Below are 27304 nucleotides of genomic sequence, written 5' to 3' on the forward strand. Positions count from 1 at the left end.
GAATGTCCGAAGACCAGGACAGGGTAGACCACGGGTAACAACTGCCATTCAAGTTACTTGAGAATTTCTTCGTTGAGACAACGGTTTGGAACCGCTCGCCTCCTTCAAATTCAGCTTGAGCAAACTCATGAGGTGCAAATTAGCACTCAGACAATAAGAAATCGCCTCAGAGAATATGATTTAAGGCCTCGCGTCGCGGCAAGAGGCCCAGCTCTTACCCCAGCCCATCGAAGGGCGCGTTTGGATTTTGCGAGAGAGCATATCCATTGGAAAAAGGCCGATTGGGAAAGAGTTCTCTTCACAGATGAGTCTAGAGTCTGCCTCTACCATTGTGGTAGACGTTCCCTTGTATACAGACGTCCACATGAAACATATACTCAGTGCAATTTCCTGAATACTACAGGTTTCGGGGGAGGCTCGATTATGGTATGGGGTGGAATATCTTTGACTGCTCGCACAGACCTAGTGGTCGTTGATAATGGAGCTATGAATGCTGATAAGTATATAAGGAACATTCTTGAAGAGCATGTAGTGCCATTTGCCCCATACATTGGTGAAAATTTCATTTTTATAGACGATAATGTCAGACCCCATCATGCGCGCATCGTTCAAAAGTACCTTAAAGAGGTTGAAGTCTCTCGAATGGAATGGCCAGCAAGAAGTCCAGATCTCAATCCGATTGAGCAGGTTTGGGACAACCTCAATAAAAGGCTGAGTAGTTCAGAAAATCATCCAGCTACTCTTAATGACTTAGGAATCCAACTCGGAGAAATCTGGGAAGGATTAGATCAGAACATTTTTAGATCACTCATTTTGAGTATGAACCGTCGTTGCCGAGCTGTAATTAACGCAAGGGGTGGAAATACCAAGTATTAAATCACTTATCAGCATTTCAGTATTTTGAAAATTGTTCATTTCTCTTCTTTCACATAAGATTCGGTGAAATCCTGAATTTTTCTTCCATTTAATGTGTCTTGTTTCGTTCAAAACCTTCCCGAGAGAACATAAAAAATAAGTTATAAAGTCAATGTAGAGTTAACTTTCATTTAAATTGAGATTTTCAGAATGTGCGTTAATTTTTTTGCGCAGTGTATCTTAATCTTACACGCTCGAGTATGTACAATGATCGTTTTATTTTTACTATTCTGACAGGCTGTCCTAGGGACTTTACCCTTATATTAATCTGACAAGCTTGAGTAAATCCTTAATTTCCCTCTTCTTGGGTTCCCCAACTATAAAGGGTGGCACCTTTTCAAATTAAGGATCCAGCAAATATGCAAGTTGGGAAAACTAAAATTTCTCAACTTTAATCAAGTCCTAATACTTTGGCGTTTCAGTATGAGGGCATGCTTGTTCAGCAATAGACTAATTGTGAACATCACTTTGTAGTCGAACGATAAACATACTGTACATGCAGATAAGAATCACACACTGAATCGAATCAAGTATATATAACAGAGCAACATATTAAATATGAGGAAGATCACTCCATATGATACCCAACGTCATCAGTATAATGATGATGTGTTTTTGATGACTGATCTAATTTTTGAACATGAACGAAATGGATTGTTCAATCGAAAGTTCGAGACCTCCTATGTGTATGCTATAATTAAATCATGAAGCTGATTGTGGAGAAAAAGACACTCTTGTATATCGTATTCGGCGGCTTATTTCTTATCATTTTAGGTGTCATTCTAGGTTTCAAAGTTCTGCCGAAAGTGGTCGAGAAAAAAGTTTGGGAGGTAGGTCAAAATGTTATACAGGCTGCCTATGAAAGATTTCTTTAGAAACTAACCTGTCCAGATTAACTGATTTCAGTTAACTGGTTGTTAAACTAAAAACTGAATTACCTGATTTTCACCAGGATGGATTCAACCACTACTTCTGTTAGTGTAGTGGTTAACTTTTTAAATAACCAATTAACTAAATAACTAATTCTAGTGAAAATCAGGTGTAATTGTTATTGTTCAATAAAGGATTTTCATCAAGTATCAGCCTCATCAATTTAATAACCGGTTAACACGTCAATATAGGTACTTTTCACATCGATGTGGGCATAAATTTTGAAATTTTATGGTATTTAGTTATAGAGACTCTGTATAATACATACATAAGTAGGTACTCAGAGTTCATTTTTGTATATCTCTGTTTTCAAGGAGAAATAAGTAGGATAAGTCTTAGTATTCAATAGTTTCATGAGGAGAGAGGTCAAAGAGAAGTATACCTACTACATGGTGTAAACAGTAAAATGAATAGTTACGAAAAACTTAAGGGGTGATTCCTTGTCAAAAAATATCGTGGATCTTACATATAATTTTTTTCAGCAGTCCCTGCTTAGACATAGGGTCCTGAAGATCCTCAGAAACAGAGAAACCCCTTGCAATTTCAGGGAAACAACATCAAAGTGTTTTTGATTGCCTTCTCATTACCATAGAACGTCTACACAACTCCATTTCTATCAGTTTTCCAGTATCTGAAAAAAAAACCAGGAAAAATTGCTTTTCAGGTACCATCTTCAGGGAGGTGTCTCTAAGCAGGGGCTGTTCAAAAACAGAAAAAAGCTGTATGGAAGATCCACTTTATTTTTGAACTGGAATCCCCCTCAATTTTTCTTCCAACTGTGTGTTCATTTACACTCAGTATACAGGGTATTTCCTAATAGAGTGTCATTATTTATAGGGGTGATTTTTGGGCCCATTTCAAGAAAATAACTTCATATGAACATATGTCCTAAAGGTCTTACATTTGAGATACAGGGTGGTAATGTTTTCAAAAATAAATCATTTATTATTAATATCTACAATACCACTTCAGATATTTTAATGAAACTCGTCATACATGTACTATGAATCAAGAGGCATTTCTTGATGTATCACTTTTTTTTAAATTTCCACTAGTGGCGTTCGTACGTAATTCGACCTGCGTATTTTGGCAGATTGATGGTACTCCACAGATTTTTCCTGAAATAAAAATTAGTTTTGAAATTTTCAATCAATTCTCATTGAAGTTGATCACTTGATTTTTTTCATTCCGATGCAGGGTTTTCGCTTATAAAAATAAAAAACGTTTCTCTGCATTGAAATCTTAGAACATATATTCTAAGATTGAAATGAATTTCATTATGTATGTAAGTAAGAAAGAATTGTTACTTATCGTAGTGAGCTGTGGCCAAGAATTTGATATTTCTGTTGTCAAGGCGGTTGTCATTATTTCGTGTAACAGTCTTTAAATTCAGTTCTTCTCGTCTTATTTATTTTTGAAAACTTCACCACCCTGTATCTCAAAAGGTAAGACGTTTAGGACATATGTTCATATGAAGTTTTTTTCTTAAATTGGGCCCAAAAATCACTCCCATAAATATTGACATTCAATTAGGAAACACCCTGTATTTGTGAAAGTTATCATTGAAAATTTACAACAGTTGCCAATCTCTGTTTTGATGAGGAAATAGATTCATCAAAAAGGGTGTTTCATTGAGCGTTTCAACTACTTGAACTATAGAAATAGGATATTAGGGTAATCTGAATAACACATTGCTATTAGATTTATTATGGGTTCACACTAATTTACAGAGATATTTCTTATCGATTGTACCTATTGGTCTCAGATTTTCCAACCATATTTTTTTTTATTTTTACCTATAAAACGTAACCATACAAGTCATATCGGATAAGGCATCAGCATTAAGGTAATTCCAGGTGTGTCTGTCCAAAAAAAATTATATGGATACCCAAAATATTAACCTAGCACGGTTTTGAATCTGAACGTTCCAATTTTTTGTTTCATTTAAAAATAGGGTAATAATTTTAATTTTTAGTTTTGCACTGACTATTTTTACTAGTTATACTACTAGACAAATTCAATTGCTATTAATTTATATAGCTAACTCCTTCTTAGAAATTCAAAGGAATTATTAAAAATCTTTCCTCCTTATTTTTCGTTATAGATTATCAATGCCATACTAAAAAAATACCACTTTATGAAAAAATTCCTGATAAAGATAAAATTTAACCTCTTCGTTGCTCATGCATAGAATTTTCTCCTCAGAATGTTGTTCTCCAAGAGAACACTGAGCAATGGGAAATGTTCAAAGAAATGCCTTTTCCGTTCACATTCAAGGTTTATTTTTTCCACGTGGAAAATCCCCAGGGTATATTGAGTGGAGAAAAACCAGTTTTATCTGAAAAAGGCCCATATATTTATGAGTGAGTAAAGAAAATGTAACTGCGAGCGTAGAACATATTTCATTCGTTTAATTTTTCCAGTTTATTCCACTGGAAAACAGATATTTCTTGGGAAGATGAATACATCTCTTACTACGAATGGTCTAATTTCATCTTCAATTCCAAAGCTTCTGGAAAGTTGAAAGACGATGATGAAGTAACAGTACTTAATGCACCCTATAATGTGAGTAAGACATTGAAAATTAGGAAGTATGGTTGATGTCTAAAATTTTTGGAAATGTACGTCCTTTATCAACAAATTTATATACAGGGTCTTTCTAAATTGGAGGTGCAAACGAAAAGAGGAGATTTTTTTAGTGATTCTAAGAACAAAAAATCTGATAAACATAATCAACTGAAATTTTGCATAAATATTATAATTGATAGTTCACGCCATGTGACATGTCAACTTCGATTGCAAATCTACAGGGTGATATTTTTTCTGTCCCTTGTTTTCCTCCATATTTGATTTTTTTTTGTGGGGCACTGTTTATTTGGCAAAATGTAGAAAGAAGCTTTGTTGTTATACTAAATTTTATGGTCTCTTGTAATTTCGTCGTATCGTCTACCGATTTCTTGAAAAAAAGATTGGAAAAATTCCCTCGAAATCCTCAGAAAAATCCAAATTGTCTTAAAAATTCAGTGCATAAATTTATTGTTAGTTTTTACACATCAAATTAAACTCGGTATTTCTAATGATGGATGTGTTTTCACAACTTGTTTTGATATCTACCTATCCAAAAATTCAAACTTTAACACCCTGTAGCTCGAAACGAAACGCTTGCGGATCCCATGTTTATATGGGACTTTTTTTCTTAAAATTACTTAAGGAATCTACCCCTCTTCGTTTGTACCTCCAATTTAGGAACACCCTATATAGTTTCGAATGAAATATATAGAATACCCAAGGAACTAAATGGATCTCAAAAAAATTAAAAAAATTCTGGTATGGATCATTATTCAATACATTGTCCTGCAAAAGTGAATATTGAAATGCTGTCAATTCCAATTTCAGGGTTTGTTCATCAATGTTGAAGAGATTTCTCCAAATGCACTAGAAGCAGTCAGTGGAGTTACTGAAGGCATATTTGGCGATAAAGACAGCCTTTTCGTTAAGGTCAAAGTGAAGGATTACTTATTTAACGGATTTCCAGTTTGCGAGGATCCGAGTAAAAAAGGATTTCTAATCGATACAGTGTGCAAACAGATGAAAGCTAGAGCAGGAAAAGGCTTAAGAATTGACGGCAACAGGTTACTAGCTGCCCAGCTACATCACGTGAGTTTTTCCGAAAAAGTTTCAAATTTCGGGGGTTGATCAGAGTTTCATATTAAATTGTTGTACAGGGTGTAAATGAATAGGTGGAAAAATATTCAAGGTTAAAAATCTTGTAGGCCTTTCGATTTCGAAATATTTTAAGAAACAAGGAGCGAGAAGGAAATTGAAAAAAAAAAGTTGTTCGCCTATAACTTCGAGGGGTAGAAAAGGTCACCTCTAAAATTTATTCAGCAAAACACATTTTCTTTTATTCAGTTTATACCATTCGCAATACAAGTTCGGGAAGTAAACACAAAAATACAAGTGATATTAAGTATATTTAATATTAGGTAATAATTGTTATGACAATCTTGATAATAATACATTCAATGCAATTTTCATTTATACGCTATTTAAATGTTCTGGTGAATAAATTAGGGGGTGAAATTATCTTTATAGTGCCAAACGTGATACAAACTATTTTTAGTGAATAGTCGCACCTACCTACTATCCTACAATCCTATTAGAAAGGTCAACTAGAACTAATTCTTATTCAAGATTCAATTTTTTTTTCAGAAAAATATGACACATCTAGGAAAGTTCACAATAAATTCTGGATCCAAGGAGAAGGAAAAAGTAGCCACTTTAACAAAACACGATGACAAACTTTACCTGGATACATGGAGAGGCGGAAATAAATCAGACTGCAATCAAATCAGAGGGGTAGTTTCTTTTCCTGCGTTCATAAAAAAAGAAATGAAATTCGATACTTTCAGTGAGGATATATGCAGGTAATATTATCGATTTTGGATGGTGGTTGGTGGTCTTCCTTCCAAATTTGCCCATAGTCATTCTGAAAAGAAAAATTTAAATTGGATATATTTTTTAGGGCCCCATTCAAAAATATTTTGAGTTCGAACTGAAAAGTTATTTTAATCAAAATGGAAATTTACACAGGGCATAAATGATTAGTTGCAGGTTACAGAAATATTTAAGGGGTACCTAATTCCTTGTCAAAAAGGAGTTCCCTAAAGACGGCATCTAAAAAGCAATTTCAAATTTTTTTATAAGCCAGAAAAGAATTGAAATTGAGCAAATATTCTATGGGAGTGAGATTAATAGTTATTTATGCAACAAATGAGTTAAACCTTCGAGCTTGAAGGTCGAGTAGCAGTTGAGTGCTGGCAAAACAAATTTGATTTGTTCGGTGCATAGAGACATGACAGAATTTATTTTACTCTTTAACCTTTGCGTACCGGGAAAACCATTTCCAGGGGCGGATGGGCTACCTCGAACCGGCCCGGGAATTTTCTTCCAGACCGGCCCACTTCAAGAACGAAAAAAGTACTTTTAAAGTGGGGGTTCAGTGGAGTAGCATCAGTTGCCATGAAAAAAAAATTTTGATGAGCAGCCCCTAAAGATGGCACCTTAAAAGCAATTTTCTAATGTTTTTTCACAATTCAGAAAACTGTCAAAAAATTGAGCAGTCATTTTGTGGGAGCGAGAAGGCGATGAAAAATTGGGCCATGTTCCCATATAATTGCAAGGGATATTAAAAAACACCTCTGTAATCGTTTCGTCAGAATTTTTTTTTCTTATTCATATAATACTTTCGAGAAATTAATTTTTGATTTCCTGCTTTAAGTGAAAGTTTTCACCTAGTTGGCGGATAGCATGCAGACATTCTAGGGAAACACCAAAAATTTTTGTATTGCTCAATTTGATTTTTGTCCGCTTTCTGGTTTCTAAGAAAAAAATTGAACATTTCTTTTCATATGAGTTCTTCAGGAAGCTGTATATAAACATGGGCTGCTCAAAAAAAAAAAATTATATGAAAGACCCACTGTTTTTCGACTATAAATCGACCCTTAAATTAACTACTCCTTTACAATCTGCATTATATTAGTTTTATATTTATTTCAATCCATTTTATTCAAAACAACTCTGAGAAAATAGAATCAACGGAAAATGTATCTATGTTGTCTATAGGTATGGTTGAAAAAATGAAAATTTTCAGATTTTCTCACATTTGACATCAAGTATTTTTTGAACCATACACAACATGGATGAATAGTTTCCAAATTTCGATTTCAAATTTTTTCAGGGTAATTTTGAATGAAATTGGTGGAATCTTTAATGAAAAAAAAAAGGTTAGAAATAGTCTCTATGTACCATTAATTTCTAAGCCAGTCGACACTGAAGAATTTTTACTAATTTGAAAAATGGTTTTTTAGTTTTTTACCATATTACCTTTCCATGATTATGTTAGATAGTTTTTTCGATATCATATTTTTATATACCTTGAAATATCATCATATTAATTATTCACTTCAAGATTTTGCTAAACGAATAAGGTGCAATCCAGTGACCCACTTACGTAAGACATCCACTGTACCTACATAAATTTTGAAGAGACACTTATACATATTATTCAAAACTTAAATAAAATCTATAAACTATTGATACTGCAACTAATTAAATGGACATTAAGCTAAACACGCCTAATGTTTCGTGATGTGGAAAACACAAAAATTTATAATAATGATAATTTCGACTGTAGAAACAAGAAAATTGAGTTGTAGGAGTTTTTTGTTGAGAAATAAGAATACTTATATAACTCGTTTCAGTGTAGATTATATAAGGAGCTATATCTCAAAGAAGAGACCTGTCCTGTCAGAAAATATATATTTCCTCAATAACCTTAACCTTTTTTAGGAGATTTCAAAATGGTACGAACTGACCAGACCTATGGCCCAACAATCGACCGGCCCACCGGGAATCTTCCCGGTTTCCCGGTGGTCCCATCCGCCCCTGACCATTTCTTTCCTGCGCTCTTTGAGAAATTGACTCTTTGCAACTTAAAATGCGTGCAGAAAAAGGGTTTAACGCGCACGATTGTGGAAAAAAAAATTTTTTTGTTGCGTTTCTCTGAAAGGCACTTTTTTTCAACAAATAATCTCCCCTTGAATTTTTTCGCAATTTTTCATTCTCACTTATATTCAATATTACTGATATAACGATAATATTGCAAAAAATCCATTTATAAGGATATGTATACCTACGGTGAGAAATCGAATTTTCACTTTTCAAATCCCTTCTCAATATTAGATGCTTGTATCATTACATCATTAGAGATGTTTATACCGGGTTGTTATTTTAGTTCTGTTTTATAATTTGTTTTCGTTTCAGAGTGATGACCCTTTCTTTCAACAAGACAGAAAGGGTGAAAGGAATTCAGGGCTACAAATTCACATTGATGAATAATTCGATGGATTCTTCAAAACGTAACGAAGGAAACTTCTGTTATTGTATAAACCGTACGCGCACATTGAATGGAGAATTCGGTTGTTTGAAAGATGGTGTGCTCGATTTGACAAACTGTATCGGTAAGAAATATCAAGTAACAGAAATGAAAAAATTTTGTTGATATAATGTTGAATAAGTTGATATTCAATTAGGTAGGGGAGTAGGGCAGGGCATTATTTTATCTTTAGGTTAACTATTTCATTAATTAAAAATGTTATCTTTCGTTTGTCATTTGTCAACAGAATTTTTGATCCCATACATTTCGAAATCCGCCAACTCAACAAATTATAGGAAATATTTTTTGATGATTTCATTCTGATGCTCATCAGAAATAATTGGTATTCTTTTTGTTTTAAATTGGAGCTTCTAGGACTGGATGAATTTTATATATCTTTAAATTTTAGGAACCCAGATTTTGTTGTCATTTCCTCATTTCTTGTACGCCGACAAAGAATATCAGAATAGTGTTGAGGGATTATCACCAAATGCCGATTCACATGAAACTTTCGTCACGTTAGAACCGGTGAGAAAAGAAGTTTTGAGTTAGGGATTTTTTTTAATCACGAGTTATCAACTCTGGTACCTATAGAAAATATGAAAAAATAATTTAAATGTTTTTTAGACATCTGGAGTCCCATTGAAAGTGGCTAAAAGAGTTCAATTCAACATGTTTCTACGTGCCATAGAAGATGTTCCAATGATAGAGAACCTGACCAATGCTCTTTTACCATTATTTTGGGTCGAAGAGGTAATATTTTGTAATGTGTTAAACATACTGTACCGAGTAGTTACGAAAGCATTAGGTATATAAAGAAGTCCCAAATCAAAAGTTACTCAAACTACTCTCTATCTCCTCGTATAGTGCGTCGATTTCTGGAAAAAAGTCGGAAACAGTAAATTGAAATAGAACAAATATTATAGTTATGGATGGTATTATGATAATGGTTGCATAGAGCAGAAAAGCAATTTGTCAAAAATATCTCACTAAACTCCACTTTGCTATTTGAATTTCCCGAAGAGCGCATCCTATGAAAATAGATATTAAATTAGAAAAAATCGGTCACTCCTCTACTTAAAATTGAGCCATCCCCACAGATTATGTACAGAGAAATAATAAATCTTTCAATTTTGGTAGGACATCGTGGGGGATTGTGGGATGCAGTAAATTTCAGTTGGGGCATCCTGTATAAAGATGACGTTATATAATTATGATGTTTTTTGGTGTAAAATGATTCAAATATGACTATTTTTCCAGAACGAATAAACGATATTTGTTGTTTTATACAAGCAAATAATTTTATTTTGATAAAGGCGGCCATGCCTTTCCATTAATTGTTTAGAGATATGGAGCTTTTAGAGTTTATGCGCTTTATGATTATTCATTGAAATCGGCATTGTCCATACTACTTATTTACTACTTCCCGCCTCCATATTAATTCATGTATGAACAAAACTATGAACGGTGGAGTGGTGGACCCCCATAAACATGATTTGATTAAAAAAAAATACAATACAATAATACCATTTCAATATTTTTTCACAGAGTTTGATTTTACCGGATAAGTATACTGATAAAATAAAAAAGGAACTTCTCAACAAACTTCTCATTCTGGAGATATTCAAATATACCCTCATCATCACAGGATTAGCAGCAGTATTGATACCTGGATTTCTATTGATATACCTGCGTTAAAAATATTGTAAAAAGTGGATTTTTCTCAACACTCAAGATTTGGGTAAACAAAATAATCAATTTGAACCAATCTCAAATCTCTTCGGTTATATACTGTGATAATTGCATATTACTTAGTTTATGTAGTAGAGTTAATTATTCTGGTTATAGAGGAATAAAGGAAAAATTATTCCCTGAATTCATTTTGTTTATTATTTACATGCCTTAATATATGAAGGTGTGATCTTTTTTATGATTATTGCCAGCCTTCATCAGTCCATGAATTTCGAAGTGACATGCATGCATGCTCGTGACAGAAACTACTTCTGTGGAGTTTTAATTGTAATTCATCGTGGGAAGCCTGATGATGGTATAATATGCTGATAGCTGAATTAAAGCACATTTCTAGAAGTTTTGAAGTAGTTTTCGACATCCAGTTGAAACGAAATGTATACCTACTGGCTATCATTACTACTTCAAGAAAAAGAAATAGTAGACAATTTCCCATAGGAAAAACTTCTTAGGCCTTTTTTCTAGAAAACCACTCATACAAAAGGAGTTGAACCATATGTGATAAAAAATAAGATAATATAAAGATAATTATGTGTACATCTAGGTTTATTTATATATCACTTAAACAGTAATTTCAATCAGATAATATTTTTCTATTTCATGAATTTATAATATTAGATTCAACTTAAATTAATAATTTAAATATACATTAGTCTTCATCTATGGCAAATCCAAGCCTTGCCTGCTGAGCATGTTGATTTCTCTGTAGAATATTCGAACACTGTATTAGGCAATGCAAAGCTGCAGCAGAAGTAGCTTTCAGAAGTAGAAGATTAGGGTCGATGTATAGTTTAGGACCAGCAGCCTCAATTGACCTGCATAAAGCTAAATCAGCTTGTTCTGTTTGATGTAACTGTGATCTAACACATCCCATTGCATCTAAAACTGCCAACTGTTCCCTAGGTGGTAATGGTTGGCTGTTCCCTGAACTCGACTGAAACAGTGACAATGTTCTAATTGAATAACATGACAACACATTATAATCTTAAATCCCTTTTTGAAAACTTGAAAAAATACATACCTTAGTGTGAGATTCAGCAACAGCTCTTAATCCATTAACCCACTCTTGTCGAGCTCTAGCATCTGCTGCTCTCAACTTGAGCATATCACCTGATGCACAATTGACAGTGAACGTTTTTGAATCTTCATCACTAGGACATATAACTGCTCCTGAAAGATGAACTGAACCCCTCGGTACTGAGCCATCTGGTTTTTCTCCTTCGCAAAGATAATAGTGTAGTAATCCTGCATTGGCATCAACCATAAAATATCTATATTGCCAGCCCTTCATCACATTGGTATATTTGTACAGTTGACCAGAGAACTGCCTCTGCTTAGTATGCAGATCCATCACAGACTAAAATAATTTCCTTAATTAGCGAAAAAAAACTTCAAATTTCATCATAAATATTCATCGACTATGAATCGACCTTTGTTGACAAACATGACCCTAACCTCAACTATTTTGTTATTCATTAATTGTGAAGTTCAAAGATTATCTGATCAGCAGTTAGCCCGTAGGTTTGAGTGCATGTTTATTTATATCTAATTAAGTCAGCAGAGTCAGCTTTGAGATGATTTCTAGGAATTCGGAAAAATTTTGCTTCATTACTCGCAGTGCTGCCAATCCACTAAAGCAGGTAGCATGATAGGACAGGGCACAGGTGAAATTATATAAATAATTTGGACGACTGATGAGCTATCTAGAATTTTTATTGAGAACTATATTTAATGTTTCATTATGAGCATCACAAGAATCTATAACAAATGTGATCACTATTACAGATTACTTTGTAAACAATATTACAGGATGCTTCTGAAATTTTACAGATTACTTCTTGTAGATATTACAGATTACTTCTAAATATTTTTGGAAGTAATCTGTAGTATTTTACAGAATACTACTTGAAGACATTACAGATTTCTTCTTAAACATTACAGATTACTTCTAGGAGAGATATTACAGATAACTTCTATAAAACTATTACAGATTACTTCTTGAACATTACAGATTACTTTTTGAATATTACAGATTACTTCCTGAACACTACAGATTTCTTCTTAGTTATAGTACAGATGTGACTCTATCTACAGGAGAAATAAAAAAGCTGCTCCCAGCGCATACGAAAATAATTATGAAACTGAAATAACCTAAAAATAGAACAGAAAATATAAGAAAATGTAAATAAATATTGAACATTTTCCTGCTCGAAAGATTTTTTCCACGAATTCATACGTTAACACGAATCAACACGATGTTACAGCGAAAATATTTGGTTAGCCATATCCACACTTTCTTAGAGAAATACTCAGCATCTTTTCCATCAGTTTTAATTGTGGATAAAAAACAGTTTTCCAAGTCTAGCGAAAGCATACCCAAACATGCAAGAGTCATTATATGTGGTGGAGGAGTGATGGGGGCATCTGTGGCATATCACTTAGCAACATTAGGATGGGGATATGAAACAATTCTTTTTGAAAAGAATAGGTTCGTCTGAGTCAAGGATTTTAGGATATTATCGTTATACTCACCATTATGTCTTTGATATTATTATCATCTATTACTAGATAATCCATTGATGCATTATCATTTTTGTATAGGGTTGGAGGAGGAACAACATGGAATACTTCTGGATTAGTTGGTGTTTTTAAACCAAGCCTTGCTCAAGTTAAACTTACTAGATCAAGCGTGGAGCTTTATAAGACCTTAAATTCAAAAGGATTACAAACTGGATGGAAACAGTGTGGTAGTCTGAATATTGCTAGGACCAAAGATAGGATGACCATGTTTCGAAGAATGAAAGCTCAATCTGTGTGAGATTTTTATTATGACATAGTTGAATATTAGCTAGAATTTAATGAAGTAGGTCTTGTTTGTGTTTATCACATTTAAGTAGGGTATTCCATATGAATGTCCTCTTTTAAGGAATATTCAGAAGTGAACACAACCTCCTTAAGTTGAGGGTTTATAGAATTTTTCTTCCTCTCATTTCATATTTACTGCACCCTTAATTTTTGAAGACTATATTTCATTAATGGATTGCTTCTCACTGGCAAAATGAAGTCGCAAATTATGTACTTATAACAAATAAAAGAATACTAGAAGAAATGCTCTAAATTCCGGCCAAAAAATTGCACACTTTTCTAGTTGCAATCAGATTAATTCAAGCTACTGAAAAGGTCTGAAGTTGATGATAATGTTTAATTTGTCTAAATGCAATCTACTGATACGACATATTATTATGATGAAATAAATATATATAAAATATTTTCCAATAGTTGATATAAACAATCTCAAACAGTTCATGGAATATTGATTGTGAGCTACTGACACCTGCTCAATGCAAGGAAAAATGTCCATTATTGTATGTAGACGATTTAGTTGGTGGCATATGGATACCAGAAGATGGAATAGGTGATCCGTATAAAGTTTGCACTTCACTCTTGGAAGAGGCTATAAAAATGGGTAATTCAAGATAGCAACAAATAAATATTGTGTCATCATTAAAATACTTTTAGGAGTTACAGTTGTTGAAAACTGTCCTGTAACAAAGGTTATTCAAGAAAATGATCGTGTTACGGGTGTGGAAATAGAAAATGGAAAAATCGATTGTGAATTTTTTGTCAATTGCTCTGGATTTTGGGCAAGAGAGGTTGGGCACTTATCTGAGCCTTATGTGAAAGTTCCATTACATGCTGTGGAGCATTACTATCTCCATACAAAATATGTTCCTGATTTGAATCCTTTGACTCCAGGTAACTATCTACTAAATATTCATTGTTGTTTCGTTTTTGTGCCTTTACAATTTTAATAATTTCTATATTTTTTTTTTTTTTAATATTATTCAAGTTGTCCGCGATCAAGATGGATATATTTACTTCAGAGAAAATAATGGTAGGTTATTAGCTGGTGGTTTTGAGCCTGTTGCCAATCCGGCTTTTGAGAATGGAACCATGCCAGGTACGACAATGTTTAATTTGTTATTAATGATAAATTGTTATCTCAAATATTGCAGTGGCAAATAATTATGTCTTGTAACACACTTATAATATCTAATGCATATCCAGAGAAGTATCATATCACTTGTTTACAAAAAAAATTATATTTTTAATTACAATAATAAGTAAAGTAAATTTTTCAGATAGCAAACAGAAAAGTATTTTGGAAGCGAATTGGGATCATTTTCATATCCTTTTAGAACAGTTATTACACAGAGTACCTTGCTTGGAAAATGTTGTGTTAGATCGCCTTTGTAACGAACCGGAAGCTTTCAGCCCAGATTGTAAATGGATAGTTGGAGAGTCACCTGAGGTAAAAACTTTATTCAAGAGAAAATTTTGTAGGGACTGATGATCATCAGTTCGAACTGTATCTATCTTCAACTATAGCAGTAATCACAAAACAGTTCCATATTATTATCAATTCTAATAATTTCAGATTCAGAATTATTATGTGGCCGCTGGAATGAAAACAGTAGGTATAGCTGCAGCGGGTGGAGTTGGTCAAGCAACTGCTGAGATGATTGTTTACAATGATACTGGTTTCGATATGTACGAGTTGGAAGTATCACGTTTCTTGGGATTGCACAACAACAGAAAATTCTTGAGAGATCGAGTTAGAGAAGTTCCAAGTTTACATTATGCGATAAACTTTCCCTTTCATGAGTTTGTTACTGGTAGAAATTTAAGAATGTCTCCTGTTTACCCCAAATTGAAAGAGGCTGGTGCCGTTTTCGGTCAAACAATGGGGTATGAACGACCAACCTGGTTCGAAGAACCACACTCGGAAGGTAATTTAGGTTTTTTATACGAGATGAAATCAGTACTTGTACAAATGACATTGATCCTGTATACTAATCTACCAAATATATAATGGTATACTAAATGCTAAAACATTGCGAACCATCTTTATTTGGGAACAAATTGTTTTTTAGAGGATGCATCAAATAAGTCAATTGAAGATTGGGCGACTGACTTTCAACTTGCATCAGCAAAAAGCTTTGGAAAACCACATTGGTTCGATAGAGTAGGACTGGAATATGCTTGTTGTAGAGAAGGAATTGGTTTGAGTGATTATTCTTCTTTTACCAAGATTGATTTATGGGTAAGTTTTCTTTGTTCGGTAGAAAACTTCACATGTTGAAATGCAATCGCATAACAAAACAAACAAATCTTGCTTCCAGTCTAAAGGAGATGAAGTAGTTGATGCTCTTCAATATATATGTTCCAATGATGTAAATGTTCCTGTTGGGAGTATTATTCACACAGGAATGCAAAACAAAAATGGAGGTTATGAGAATGATTGTTCTCTAGCTCGAATATCCGAGAATCGGTGAGTGTTACAAATAGTTTTAAAATATCCATACAATTGGCAATTTTTCTCAGAAAATTGAACAAAATATTTTATAGGTACATGATGATTGCACCAACAATTCAGCAGACTAGATGTAAGGTTTGGCTTCAGCGCCATCTACCAAGAAATGTAGCAATGTCGGATGTAACCAGTATGTTCACAGCCCTCTGTATAATGGGTCCATTTACACGAATTTTGCTATCTGAAATGACTGAAACAGATTTAAATCCAAAAAATTTCCCATTTTTCACACACAAAACATTAGACATTGGACTTGCTACTGGAGTTAGAACAATGAATTTAACGCATACTGGAGAACTCGGTTATGTTTTGTACATTCCCAATGAGGTAAAAATATCTCCAAAATTAGATTTAGTTTTCAATATGCATTTTCTAGTTTGCTCTTCATGTTTATACAAGTCTTGTTGAGGCTGGAAAAAAATATGGTCTTCGCCATGCGGGTTATTATGCGACAAGAGCTCTGCGAGTAGAAAAATTCTATGCCTTCTGGGGACAAGATTTGGATACTAGAACAACACCTTTGGAATGTGGGAGAGTTTGGCGTGTGAAATTTGATGTAAGTACTCATGTCCTCAGTGTTATTCAAGTTTTGCATTTTGTGTTTATGAATCAACAGAAAAATATAGATTTCATCGGGAGAGATGCCTTATTACGTCAAAGAGATGAGGGAATTGAGCGTAAATATGTGCAGCTAATTTTGGATGACGATTTTTGTTCCGATACTGATCTCTGGCCATGGGGAGGAGAGCCTATATACAGAAATGGAAAATTTGCTGGAACTTGTACTACTACTGGTTATGGGTATACCTTCAAGAAACAGGTAGGTACAAAATATATGTATAATAATAATTTTGGTTATAAATTTGAAAAAAAAAATTTATTTTGACTAAGAAATGTCTTATAAAAATTTCAGGTTTGCTTAGGGTTCATTCAAAATATTGGTCCAAATGGTGTACCACTGAAAGTCACTAATGATTATGTTATGAGTGGTGAATATGAAATTGACATTGCAGGAATAAAGTAAGTGATCAATTTTTAGTGTTTCAGTTCTGAATAAAAGTCGATAAAAATATTAATATTTCTCGATGCATACTAAAAACTGAATTACCCAATCCAAGTGAAAATCAGATACATAATTCAATTTTAGTTCAATTATAGATTTTCATCAAGTATCTGTCACATCAATTCGATATTCCTTCATTTCACTATTTGTACAATGATACATTTTTCTAGGTTTCCGGCAAAAGTGAATATTCACTCGCCAATTCTACCAACCAAATATCCAGATCAAGAGCGTGATGTTTATAGGGCAACAAGAAACAAGGATAAATTTGATGCTTAATCGTGATATTCCAATTATGCAATGTAAATACCAGTATTTTGAATAAGGTTGTAAATAGATCACTCAACAAATAAATAAAATAATTTTGAAATAATTTTCACACTTTATTAGGAAGTTCAGTTTTTGTACTGAACTGTATAATCACAGGCTTATTTTTTACAATCAGACCATTGATTTGTTCTAAAGCTTGTTCAGCCAACTGGGCATTTTCAATTTCTACAAAAGCTTGACCTTTCATTCGTCCTTTCAAAATATTGATAGCTTTTGCTTCGAAATTAAATGATTTAAAAAGTTGTTCCAGATCATAACTAGATAAAGAATGAATATTTTTTAAATATAATATCTTTGAAGGTGAACCTTTTGTATATTGTGCAAACTTAGGAATACTTCTTAATTCTTCTTCACTAAGTTTTTTACACTGAGTGAAGTCTATCAGGTCTTTCAGATTAACAATATTTCCATTTCTTATTGTATAACGATTTCCTGCATCCTGAGTTTTGGATACAGCTGTTTCTGAATTTCCATTCCTACTCAAAGTAGGGACCTTTAATGTTTTTTCTGCTTTCTCTACAATATGTTGCTCTTCCTTCAAATTTGTTCTTGATTCATCACATTTAATATCCCACTTTGAGTTTTTTGACAATGAAGGTTCAGATAGCTCAAAAGTTTGTTTTACTGTTGGTAACGTTATTGAAGATACTTTTTTACTTAGTGCTCTTAACCTCCTTTGAACCTTTTTTTGCAACTTTGTTATATTAATGTATTGATCAGATTCATTGTTTAGGGAGCTCATGAAATCTTTCAAAGACTCAATTGCATCACAAGGTTCCTCCATTCTTTTGTTATTGTTGAGAGCGAACTTCAACAAATTTGTTTCAACACTATTTGGTTTTATAGAAAGCATGCATTCAGTTTGAAGCTTACCTATAGTACTAACAGAAGGTTCTTCAATTTTATTTGTTGTCCTATACTTATGAAGAATGTCTTTAATAAACTCTAATCTTTTTTCTATCATTTCAATGTTCAAATTTTTATGTTTCATTTTGAGATTATCAATTCCTCCTTCATTATCCAAATAAAAATTTAAGTCGTCTTCACTTAAACCAGCTGCAGTGAACTCTTCCAATTTCTGTACATATTGAGATGTGTTTTCTAATTCATTGAGTGAACTTATTCCAGAAACATAATCATTAACTGATTTATATTGAACTGAGGACACGAATATCTTTTTACGATGTAGTTCGGTTTGCAAATTACTTTGTGTAGATAGTTGTTTTTCAAGCAGATGTTTGACTAATAAATCCCCATCACTCGTCAATTTTTCTGTTGGTTGCAGCTCATCAGTGGCATTTTTCCTTTTTCGACTCATTTTCGATAGAAAAGAAATGTGAATTCTAACAGCGGAGAATCAGCTGATGTAAACAAAACATACGAAATGTTTTCTGTGTTCTGTGATAAAAAACTTGGGTTAAGTTCAAACCATAGAGAACGATGTCATTTTGACATATCAGCATGCTGCAACTTGTGATGCAACTTGTGATTTTTGTGACGTCTCAAAAAATTTAAACGGAACTTCCACCAGTTCCACCATTGTCTTATTGAGAAAACTTGTGGCAGTCTATTACCAGATTTTTTCAAAATGAGCGAAAAAGTCGAAGTTATCAAAGAAAATGGGAATGTTGCCCCAATAAAAACCGAAAAACAGCTGGAGAAAGAGGCTAAGAAACAAGCAAAACTCGATAAATTGAAACAGAAACTGGAAAAGAAGCAAACTGTTGCCCCAAAAAAAGAAAGTGAGGTAGTATAAAATGCCGAAAGTTTATGAAAATATGCTAGAGTGGATTTCATTTTCAGAAAAAAGAAAAGAAAAAGGAATTTAAAGAAACTGCTGTATATACAGCGAATACTCCTGAGGGTACAAAGAAGAATGTTTCAGACCCATTACCGGATGCTTACAGCCCAAAATATGTTGAAGCAGCGTGGTACTCTTGGTGGGAGAAGAGCGGATTTTTCAAACCAGAATATGGAGTAAGAGAATATATTTTTCAATTGAGTTGGTAATGTTTTCTTGCTGTGTTGTAGGAATTATCGCTCTTGATTCGAGTTTCTAATTAAATCATTTTTGATTGCAGAAAAAGTCTATTAGTGACCCATCTCCTAAAGGAAAATTCATTATAATTATTCCTCCACCTAATGTAACTGGGACCTTACATTTGGGTCATGCTTTAACTAATTCAATTCAAGATTGTATTGTCAGATGGTATGTTTGTGTGCTAATATTACTGATGAATACACTAAGTATGAAATCAGATTGATTCTTAAAAGAAACAGAGTCACACTTAAAGTTTAACCAATCATGCAACATTCCCATTCCTTAGCTCATCAGTTTGATTTTATATTATTGTGTATCTTTGATGGCTCAGAAGAAAATTACACTAATAGATCATTCCAAATGTTTCAGGCATAGAATGAAAGGACAAATGACATTGTGGAACCCCGGTTGTGATCATGCTGGTATCGCTACACAGGTTGTAGTAGAAAAAAAATTGTGGAGAGAGGAGAAAAAAACCAGGCATGATGTTGGAAGAGAAGATTTTATGAAGAAAATTTGGAAATGGAAGCAAGAGTAAGTGATGTTACACTTCATTGATTTGACGTTTTTACATTCTTGTTATAATTTTCAGGAAAGGTGATAGAATTTATCACCAGTTGAAAAAAATGGGCTCCTCATATGATTGGGATAGAGCAGCTTTCACAATGGATCCTAAGTTATGCAAAGCTGTTGTAGAGGCTTTTGTTAGATTGCATGATGAGAATATCATCTACAGAGCTAATCGCCTTGTAAATTGGTCTTGCACTTTGAAATCTGCAATTTCAGATATTGAGGTAATTTTTCTGTTTACACTTCCATCAGTGTTTCATTTATCATGTTTCTTGTAGGTAGATAAAGTTGAAATTCCTGGTAGAACATTCCTTTCTGTGCCTGGTTATGCCAATAAAATTGAATTTGGAGTTATAATATCATTTGCTTATCCAGTGGAAGGTTCTGATGAAAAATTGGTTGTGGCAACAACTCGTATCGAAACCATGCTGGGAGATACTGCTGTTGCTGTTCACCCAGAAGATGAAAGGTAGATCTTAAAATTATATTTCAACATATGGAGAAACTAAAAGGGCTCTCTAGTCAGCTAGGGTGCACCCAGTGACTTTCCGGTCACTTAATTTTGTACAATCTAAAATAAGGAGTGGTTTGTTTCACATTTTATCCTTGTAACTCATGGTTTTCGATTCAGATACAAGCATCTTCATGGAAAATTTGTAGTTCATCCATTCTGTGATCGAAAAATTCCAATTGTTGTCGACTCTTATGTGGAAAAAGATTTTGGTACTGGAGCTGTTAAAATTACTCCCGCTCATGATCCTAACGATTACGAGGTTGGAAAAAGGCATAATTTACCTTTTATAACAATCTTCAATGATCAGGGCGATATATGCGGTGATTATGGAAAATTCACTGTAAGTGGTTGAATATCAATTTAAAAAATATTTCAATCTATGTAATTGAAGGGCATGAAACGTTTCGATGCTAGAAAAGCTATTTTGGAGGCATTGAAAGAGAAAGGTCTCTACGTAGAAACCAAAAACAATCCTATGGTAGTACCCATTTGCAGTAGAAGCAAAGACATTGTAGAGCCAATGTTGAAGCCACAATGGTATGTCAAATGTGAAGAAATGGCCAGAAAGGCTGTTGAAGCTGTTAACTCTGGGGAATTAAAGATAATTCCTGAAATGCATATAAAAACTTGGCACCATTGGATGGAGGGAATTCGGGATTGGTGTATTTCCAGACAGCTGTGGTGGGGACATAGAATACCAGCCTACAAAGTTACTTTCAAGACAAAGCCAGAAAACGTAAGTGACATAGACTTAATCGTAAAATTGAAAAATATTCACGCAATAACAAAATTATGAACAAATTTGTTGAGTGATTTGTCGCATTAGTTAATTCACGAAATGTTGGGTGAATAAGAGAAACATAATATACAGAGTGAGTAACAAGTAACACATAAAATTCATATCTTCAGTATTCACTATTTCGTAGAAAGGTACTCACTCGATCAGGTCAATTTTTTCTTCAAATTACACAATTTTCCATGTAGAAATTGAGAAGTTCCTCATGCACTGAGTAGAAGTCCCATAATTTGAAATAAAAATTTATCTGAGCATTTTTCTATAAAATAGTAAGTACTAGAGATATAAACTGGGTGAGTTACTTTCTACCCATTATAAAAAAAATTTTAAAATTATTTTTACCATTGAATCTTGAATTTTGCATTTATTGTCATTCATTTTGTAGTTGAATCTGGATGATTTCAGAGCGGTGAGTAACTAATAGAAGTCATATATGCACTCCTACAAACTTTTCCACACACACTTCCATTCAGAGTAGTTTGGGCTGAATAGCTTGAGTCTAAATTCACAAAATTTCTCAAGTTTTTCAAGAAACTGATGGTACTATTTCAAAACCTCACTAAAAAAAGATTTGTTGATTTTGACTACCTTACTTGTTAAACGTATGATAGAGCTTATCTCCCAAATGAAATTTTTCAATTCCATAAATTCCTTTGGATATTCAATATTGGAAAACGGTGAATTTTTAGGTAGGTGAAACGGAGATCTGGGTATCTGGTAGAACAGAACAGGAAGCTTTGGAAAAAGCTCAAACAAAATTCTCAACAACAGTGGACAACATAACACTGACCCAAGATGAAGATGTATTGGATACTTGGTTCTCATCTGCTCTATTTCCATTTTCAATATTTGGATGGCCTGATCAAACTGAGGATCTTAATGTGTTTTACCCCACGTCCTTATTGGAAACTGGACATGATATCTTATTTTTCTGGGTGGCAAGAATGGTTTTCTTCGGACAGAAATTACTGGGCAAGTTACCTTTCAAGTAAGACTTCAATTTAAACGAAAATTCTTTCGTCCCTTATGCATAATTTAAATTTTCAGGGAAGTGTATCTTCATCCAATCATAAGAGATGCGCACGGTCGAAAAATGAGCAAGTCCCTTGGAAACGTGATTGATCCAATGGATGTGATCCATGGCATCACTCTTGAAGGTCTGCACAATCAACTTGCTGATGGCAATTTGGACTCCAAGGAGGTAGAAAAGGCCAAAGCTGGTCAGAAACAAGATTTTCCTGAGGGTATTCCTGAATGTGGCACAGACGCATTGAGATTTGCCCTTTGTGCTATGTGCAGAGGACGTGATATAAACTTGGATATTCTCAGAGTGCAAGGATACAGGTATTGATTGAGATATTTATTATTCAGTCTTTATTAAATGGTCGAATTCAATGAAGGTATTTGTTTTCCACTGATTGATGTTTTGTAGGTTTTTCTGTAACAAAATTTGGAACGCAACTCGTTTCGCTTTGACCTACCTAGGAAATGATTTCGAAGCTCCTGAAAACAATTCATTAATAGGCAATGAAAGTCTTATGGATCTGTGGATTTTGAGTCGACTCTCAGCGGCTGCACATGATGCAAACAAAGGTTTTGAAATTTATGACTTTTCCCTGGTTACCAATTCCTGCTACAATGTGTGGCTGTATGAAATTTGTGATGTTTATTTGGTGAGTAGAAAAATAATTTATTGAACAACTTTGTGAATTTTTTCAGTTGAGAGCATTTATTAAAGTACAATTTTTTTCAATTCCTAAGGAATACCTGAAACCGGTGTTCACTGGAGGAGATGAAACTGCCAAAAAAACGGCCCGTGTCACACTTTACCGAGCATTAGAAGTAGCTCTCCGTTTGCTTTCACCTTTTATGCCTTTTATTACCGAAGAACTCTATCAAAGGTTACCCAGATCTTCTGCATCTGCGGAAAAAATTCCCAGCATTTGCATTGCTTCTTATCCTGAAGCGGAAGAATTGGGATGGAGACAAGTAGCTATTGAAGAAGATGTTGATTTCATTCAAAAAGTAGCCAAAGCTATCAGGTCGGCTAGAAGTGATTACAACTTGCCCAATAAAACGAAAACCGAAGGTAGTAATTCAAGATGGTTTTTGCATTTTCTAGTTCTTTGTTGTTACAGCTTATGTAAAATGCTCGGATCCTACAATTTCGAATATTGTAACGAAATACAATTTTCCCCTGTGTACTTTGTCCTACTGTTCGAAAATAGCAACTAATGAGGAGGTACCTGTTGGTTGCACTATTATAACTGTTTCCGACAAGTGTGAAGTGCATTTGTTGCTGAAAGGGCTCATTGAGCCTACTAAGGAAATAGCGAAAATTGAAAAGAAGATGCAAATTTTACAAGGAACTCAAACTTCTTTGGCAAAAGCTATGAGTGCTGCAGACTACTCTGCAAAGGTAAAATTCTGACACTTTTTCGCAGAATTTAAGTTTGTTGCATCCATTCATGACTTAATTATTAAAATTTCTTAGGTACCTGTGGAAGTCCAAGAAGCAAACTCTGAAAAGCTTTCTCAAACTAAAATTGAACTGGAGAGACTAGAAGTGGCACTTGGAAACTTGAGATTGATGGAATAAATGTGGACTAGATTCAAATAAGCTTAAATTTTTTAATTTATTGATTTATTTTAGATATGATTTTCAATAAATGCCAATTCTTATCAAAATACTCTGCAGTTTTATTTTTCATTCAAACAAGAGTTAAATATATACCAATTCAAATTTCTTTCACTCTTGCTGTTATCTTCTCATGCTGTTTTGATTATTCAAAGAGTTCAAAACAGTGAATAAAAAACTCTTATATCTCAGTTAAGCAGGAACTATCAAACCTAAATCTTCATTTATATGAAAAAAATACAGAAATGGAAATAGTGAATATTTTTCCATAAATAGATAATAAGGATTCAGAATAAGTCATAAATATCTGTTTATTTTTTATTATTATAAAGTTATTCACCTTTCCATGAAAAATGGAAAAGTTAAGAATACACAAATCATTTGCAGCAAATCATACTAAAAATAAATAATCTAACCAGCTTGAATTATTTAATTGAATGATGTGAATCAGGTAAGTTAGTGAACATTTTTTTAGATTTCTGGCTTAGTTGAAACATCCAGTAGAAATACTGATAATAATTTCAAGCTTGCATTGCAGCTTTAACGTGGGCCTGTTGAAGCTGATGTTGCAACTTATTCAGAGCTTCTCTGTGGGTATCCTGCTTCTTCTCGAAAGATGTAATAAGTTCATCAACTCGCTTCAATTCCTTCGATATATAGTCAATTCTTTTCGATACATTTTGTTTAGCTTCTGTTAGATCGGTTTTGAGTAGGACAGGTCCAACAGACTTGAAAACTTTGGCATCACTAGTCAAAATATTTAATTCATCTCTAACTATTTCATTTTCAGTCAATTGCCCCTCTAGTTGTTGTCGGGTTAGTGCGACCCTCTGTATTTCTGCAAAAATAATTCAGAATAATGGATCTGAATGAAACTCTTCATAAAGTTACCTTTTTGGGCAATCTTGAAGTTGTCCAATTCGGATTGAAATTTTCTTTGAATTTCTTCTAGCATTTTGCAGATTTAATTATAATATTGAAAAAGGTTGTGTATTTGATATTTAATTCCTATTGTTTTATATTACTTGTTGACCAGGTGTTCTGCAAAATTCAATAAATTGAGGTTATAGTTTTTTCAGTGGTTGGAACCACAGAAAATATATGAAGCTTGAATCTTCTTTGTTTCCCCTCTTCCTAGGGGGAAACTTTGGGCTCGCCCTTTGGACATGTACCCAGCATCCATTTTGAAATCCTTTTTGTGCCATTCACATATTAGTGTTCTGTGGTTTATTCGTAGCAAAAGTAAAGCTTCAAACAACGCAGAGCAGATGCCACTACAATCGTTTTAAAAATAATGAAAAAAATTTTGACTCAAATGAAACAGAATTTCTTTTGGAAAATAAAAATACTTTTTACCTAAAAATTCGTGGACAGATAATTATTAGAACCTATATTTCTTCGGTAATTCGAATTCTTTGAATGTTTTTTTTTTGTAGTTTTTGCCAATACTTATTTATGTTCGATTTATCCTCAAGTATTGAACTCTAAAAGACCTTCATCATGTGGGCCGATGATGATTTCATGAATTTATCCCTAAAAAAATTGTACGAGTAATTATAATTATAATTGTATAGCTCCCTTGATAGCAAATTATTATTTTTTCGAGTTCTTGGACACTTCCGAGAAGGATGAACGGATTATAATGAAATTTCGACTCCAATCGTGCTCGGTTAATTGCATTCGTCTTCTGTGAGAATGCAACTGCTTACTGCACGCGAAGTCTCTTGACAATGCGGAAAGTAATTTTCATTCAGAGGGTGAATCACGAAATGGTACGAAAGGGTTACTTCGCAATTTCTCATCATGGTCTTGAATGTGAATTTGAGTATACAATTCATACTACTCTTTTGGGCTTCGATCGATATACTATATTCGATTTTAAAACACTTCTAATTTTCCAAATTCAAGACATGGACATGCAGTATATAATAATTTGAAAAAAATTCAATTGTTTTTACTTGAGCTGAAGAACTACTTGAAATAATGATTCTTTTTCCCTATTCCGAATATTTCAGATTTCTATAACATAGACAGAGGATTAAAATGATTGATTGCCCGATGATTGAAATTTGTTGCGAAACTTTTCGTTCCACCACCCCAGCTCATTGATTTCGCTGAAATAATAAACATAACAAGCCTTTTCGAATTTCTGGCAGTCGGTCATAAATCTGCCTAATTATATGCATAACGCAAGCCATACTGGGTAGACATGTCAGCCAATCATTAAACCTTAATTTCTTGAGCCATTAAACCGACGATGAAATTCAAACTCTGATAAACTATAACCGAGCACGAAAAAGGATTCCATAAGAAGGACTAGGGACATATTGCGTGTTGCCTCATCATAAGCCACATTATCTATTGGAAAATTGAGGCAAACTACGCTCGGACGACATGCCCCGTTCTGTTCTCCATAAGTTATCCAATGCAGAATGTCATTCTATATTGAAATGCTTCCCATAACGCGGCTTCCTGTTCATCCGATATGTGCTCGGAAAATCAAAGAAAAACTCACGGAAATTGATAGTGACTACCTAGTCTGATCTGTGCCCGTTGAAAGTTACAGAGTATGGCTGACGACGAGGAGTTGAATAGGGTAAGTTTATCTTAATGTCGGTTTGTCGCGAATGTTTTACCCCTTGTTTGCATATTTATTATTATAATTATTGTAATTTTCCGTACGATAGGACCGCACAACATTTCTTCGGAAGGAAATGGCTCGTAATTCATGTTGACTGCCAGGAAAATTCACAACTCGATTTAGAAATCCTATGAAAACATTGAAAATTTAAGCAAGGGTTCGTTACTTTTCTCCAAATTAACCATCTCTTGACTGCCCATTTATGGTCCTGCAGACCCTCTGCGTCAAACAAGAAGTTGTAATAAGTGAGAAAATGGCTCTTGAAATTTGGATTTGGAATTTCATTTTGTACATGGAAGCAACTTCAGCTAGATCGGGACAAGAACCACGTGGCTCTTGTTCGTGAGCTTTTAGTAGTGAGGAACCTACAAATTACACTTTCTGTAATCTGTGGAGGAACCATTAGACTGAATTTCTGTCTCTCCGTGGACCACCAACTGTTTAGGGGGGGAATTAAGTAAATATGAAGGAATAAAAGATTGTTCTAGCTATCAATTTTAAATCAAACACGCATACAATCGCTCAAAACCAGCTCAATTTGAAAATATGTACAAGGTGGGCAAAATTCGATAGGATTGAAATTATTGAATGGAAGCTCTGTTACCGTAAGAACTAGGCAAGATGGAAGAGATGGTAATGGCCAAAACCGTTTCCCTCTATGTTTTCAAGATATAAGTAAAAACTCTTTTTTCGGATCTTTGATTTAGTGCTTCTATTACGTAAGATTACAGTGATATCGAAAAACGAATGTAACATTCTATAGAAACTTTTTTATCTAGAATTCGGTGGCGTAGAGATTTTTTCAG

General features: G+C 33.8%; 6 protein-coding genes across 9 annotated transcripts; 3 read left to right on the forward strand and 3 right to left on the reverse strand.

Moving 5' to 3' along the window:
• The first annotated feature begins 1421 nt into the window (after positions 1–1421).
• Positions 1422–10541, forward strand: LOC123307385 (sensory neuron membrane protein 2-like). The gene is made up of 9 exons (XM_044889669.1): positions 1422–1745; positions 4051–4208; positions 4269–4410; positions 5242–5502; positions 6058–6272; positions 8671–8867; positions 9192–9310; positions 9410–9535; positions 10331–10541. Exons 1-9 carry the CDS (start codon positions 1620–1622, stop codon positions 10478–10480), a joined length of 1494 nt encoding a protein of 497 aa, XP_044745604.1. The 5' UTR covers positions 1422–1619; the 3' UTR covers positions 10481–10541.
• A 518-nt stretch (positions 10542–11059) lies between these two features.
• On the reverse strand, positions 11060–12168 carry LOC123312687 (oxysterol-binding protein-related protein 11). Its single transcript, XM_044897172.1, has 3 exons — positions 11987–12168; positions 11553–11888; positions 11060–11465 (listed from the first exon to the last, which is right to left on the reverse strand). Exons 1-3 carry the CDS (start codon positions 12005–12007, stop codon positions 11181–11183), a joined length of 642 nt encoding a protein of 213 aa, XP_044753107.1. The 5' UTR covers positions 12008–12168; the 3' UTR covers positions 11060–11180.
• Positions 12169–12652: 484 nt separating this feature from the next.
• Positions 12653–17341, forward strand: LOC123308629 (pyruvate dehydrogenase phosphatase regulatory subunit, mitochondrial). The gene is made up of 14 exons (XM_044891381.1): positions 12653–13019; positions 13133–13345; positions 13834–13997; positions 14051–14287; positions 14382–14492; positions 14674–14843; positions 14970–15321; positions 15466–15635; positions 15715–15863; positions 15941–16232; positions 16282–16461; positions 16522–16725; positions 16819–16925; positions 17139–17341. Exons 1-14 carry the CDS (start codon positions 12787–12789, stop codon positions 17245–17247), a joined length of 2691 nt encoding a protein of 896 aa, XP_044747316.1. The 5' UTR covers positions 12653–12786; the 3' UTR covers positions 17248–17341.
• LOC123307396 lies at positions 17339–18655 on the reverse strand (the record flags this gene model as incomplete). Its single annotated transcript, XM_044889681.1, has 1 exon — positions 17339–18655. A coding segment is annotated over one exon (1311 nt), but the record flags the coding sequence as incomplete, so codon positions are not given.
• A 120-nt stretch (positions 18656–18775) lies between these two features.
• On the forward strand, positions 18776–23909 carry LOC123308606 (valine--tRNA ligase). 4 transcript variants are annotated; one of them, XM_044891343.1, is made up of 15 exons: positions 18776–19048; positions 19102–19275; positions 19380–19507; positions 19709–19873; positions 19932–20133; positions 20188–20378; positions 20541–20763; positions 20815–21159; positions 21605–21628; positions 21909–22207; positions 22267–22563; positions 22652–22892; positions 22981–23308; positions 23358–23638; positions 23714–23909. In XM_044891343.1, the coding sequence occupies exons 1-15, from the start codon at positions 18887–18889 to the stop codon at positions 23816–23818; spliced, it is 3165 nt and encodes a 1054-aa protein (XP_044747278.1). In that variant the 5' UTR covers positions 18776–18886; the 3' UTR covers positions 23819–23909. The 4 variants fall into 4 exon arrangements, with proteins under 4 accessions (XP_044747278.1, XP_044747285.1, XP_044747295.1 ...); XM_044891350.1 differs by having other exon boundaries at positions 18776–19045; XM_044891360.1 differs by lacking the exon at positions 21605–21628 and having other exon boundaries at positions 18777–19048.
• A 252-nt stretch (positions 23910–24161) lies between these two features.
• On the reverse strand, positions 24162–24927 carry LOC123314034 (prefoldin subunit 6). The gene is made up of 2 exons (XM_044899149.1): positions 24749–24927; positions 24162–24695 (listed from the first exon to the last, which is right to left on the reverse strand). Exons 1-2 carry the CDS (start codon positions 24810–24812, stop codon positions 24379–24381), a joined length of 381 nt encoding a protein of 126 aa, XP_044755084.1. The 5' UTR covers positions 24813–24927; the 3' UTR covers positions 24162–24378.
• Positions 24928–27304: the final 2377 nt, after the last annotated feature.

Source organism: Coccinella septempunctata, chromosome 1 (genome assembly GCF_907165205.1).
Source record: "Coccinella septempunctata chromosome 1, icCocSept1.1, whole genome shotgun sequence".
Taxonomy (NCBI): domain Eukaryota; kingdom Metazoa; phylum Arthropoda; class Insecta; order Coleoptera; family Coccinellidae; genus Coccinella; species Coccinella septempunctata.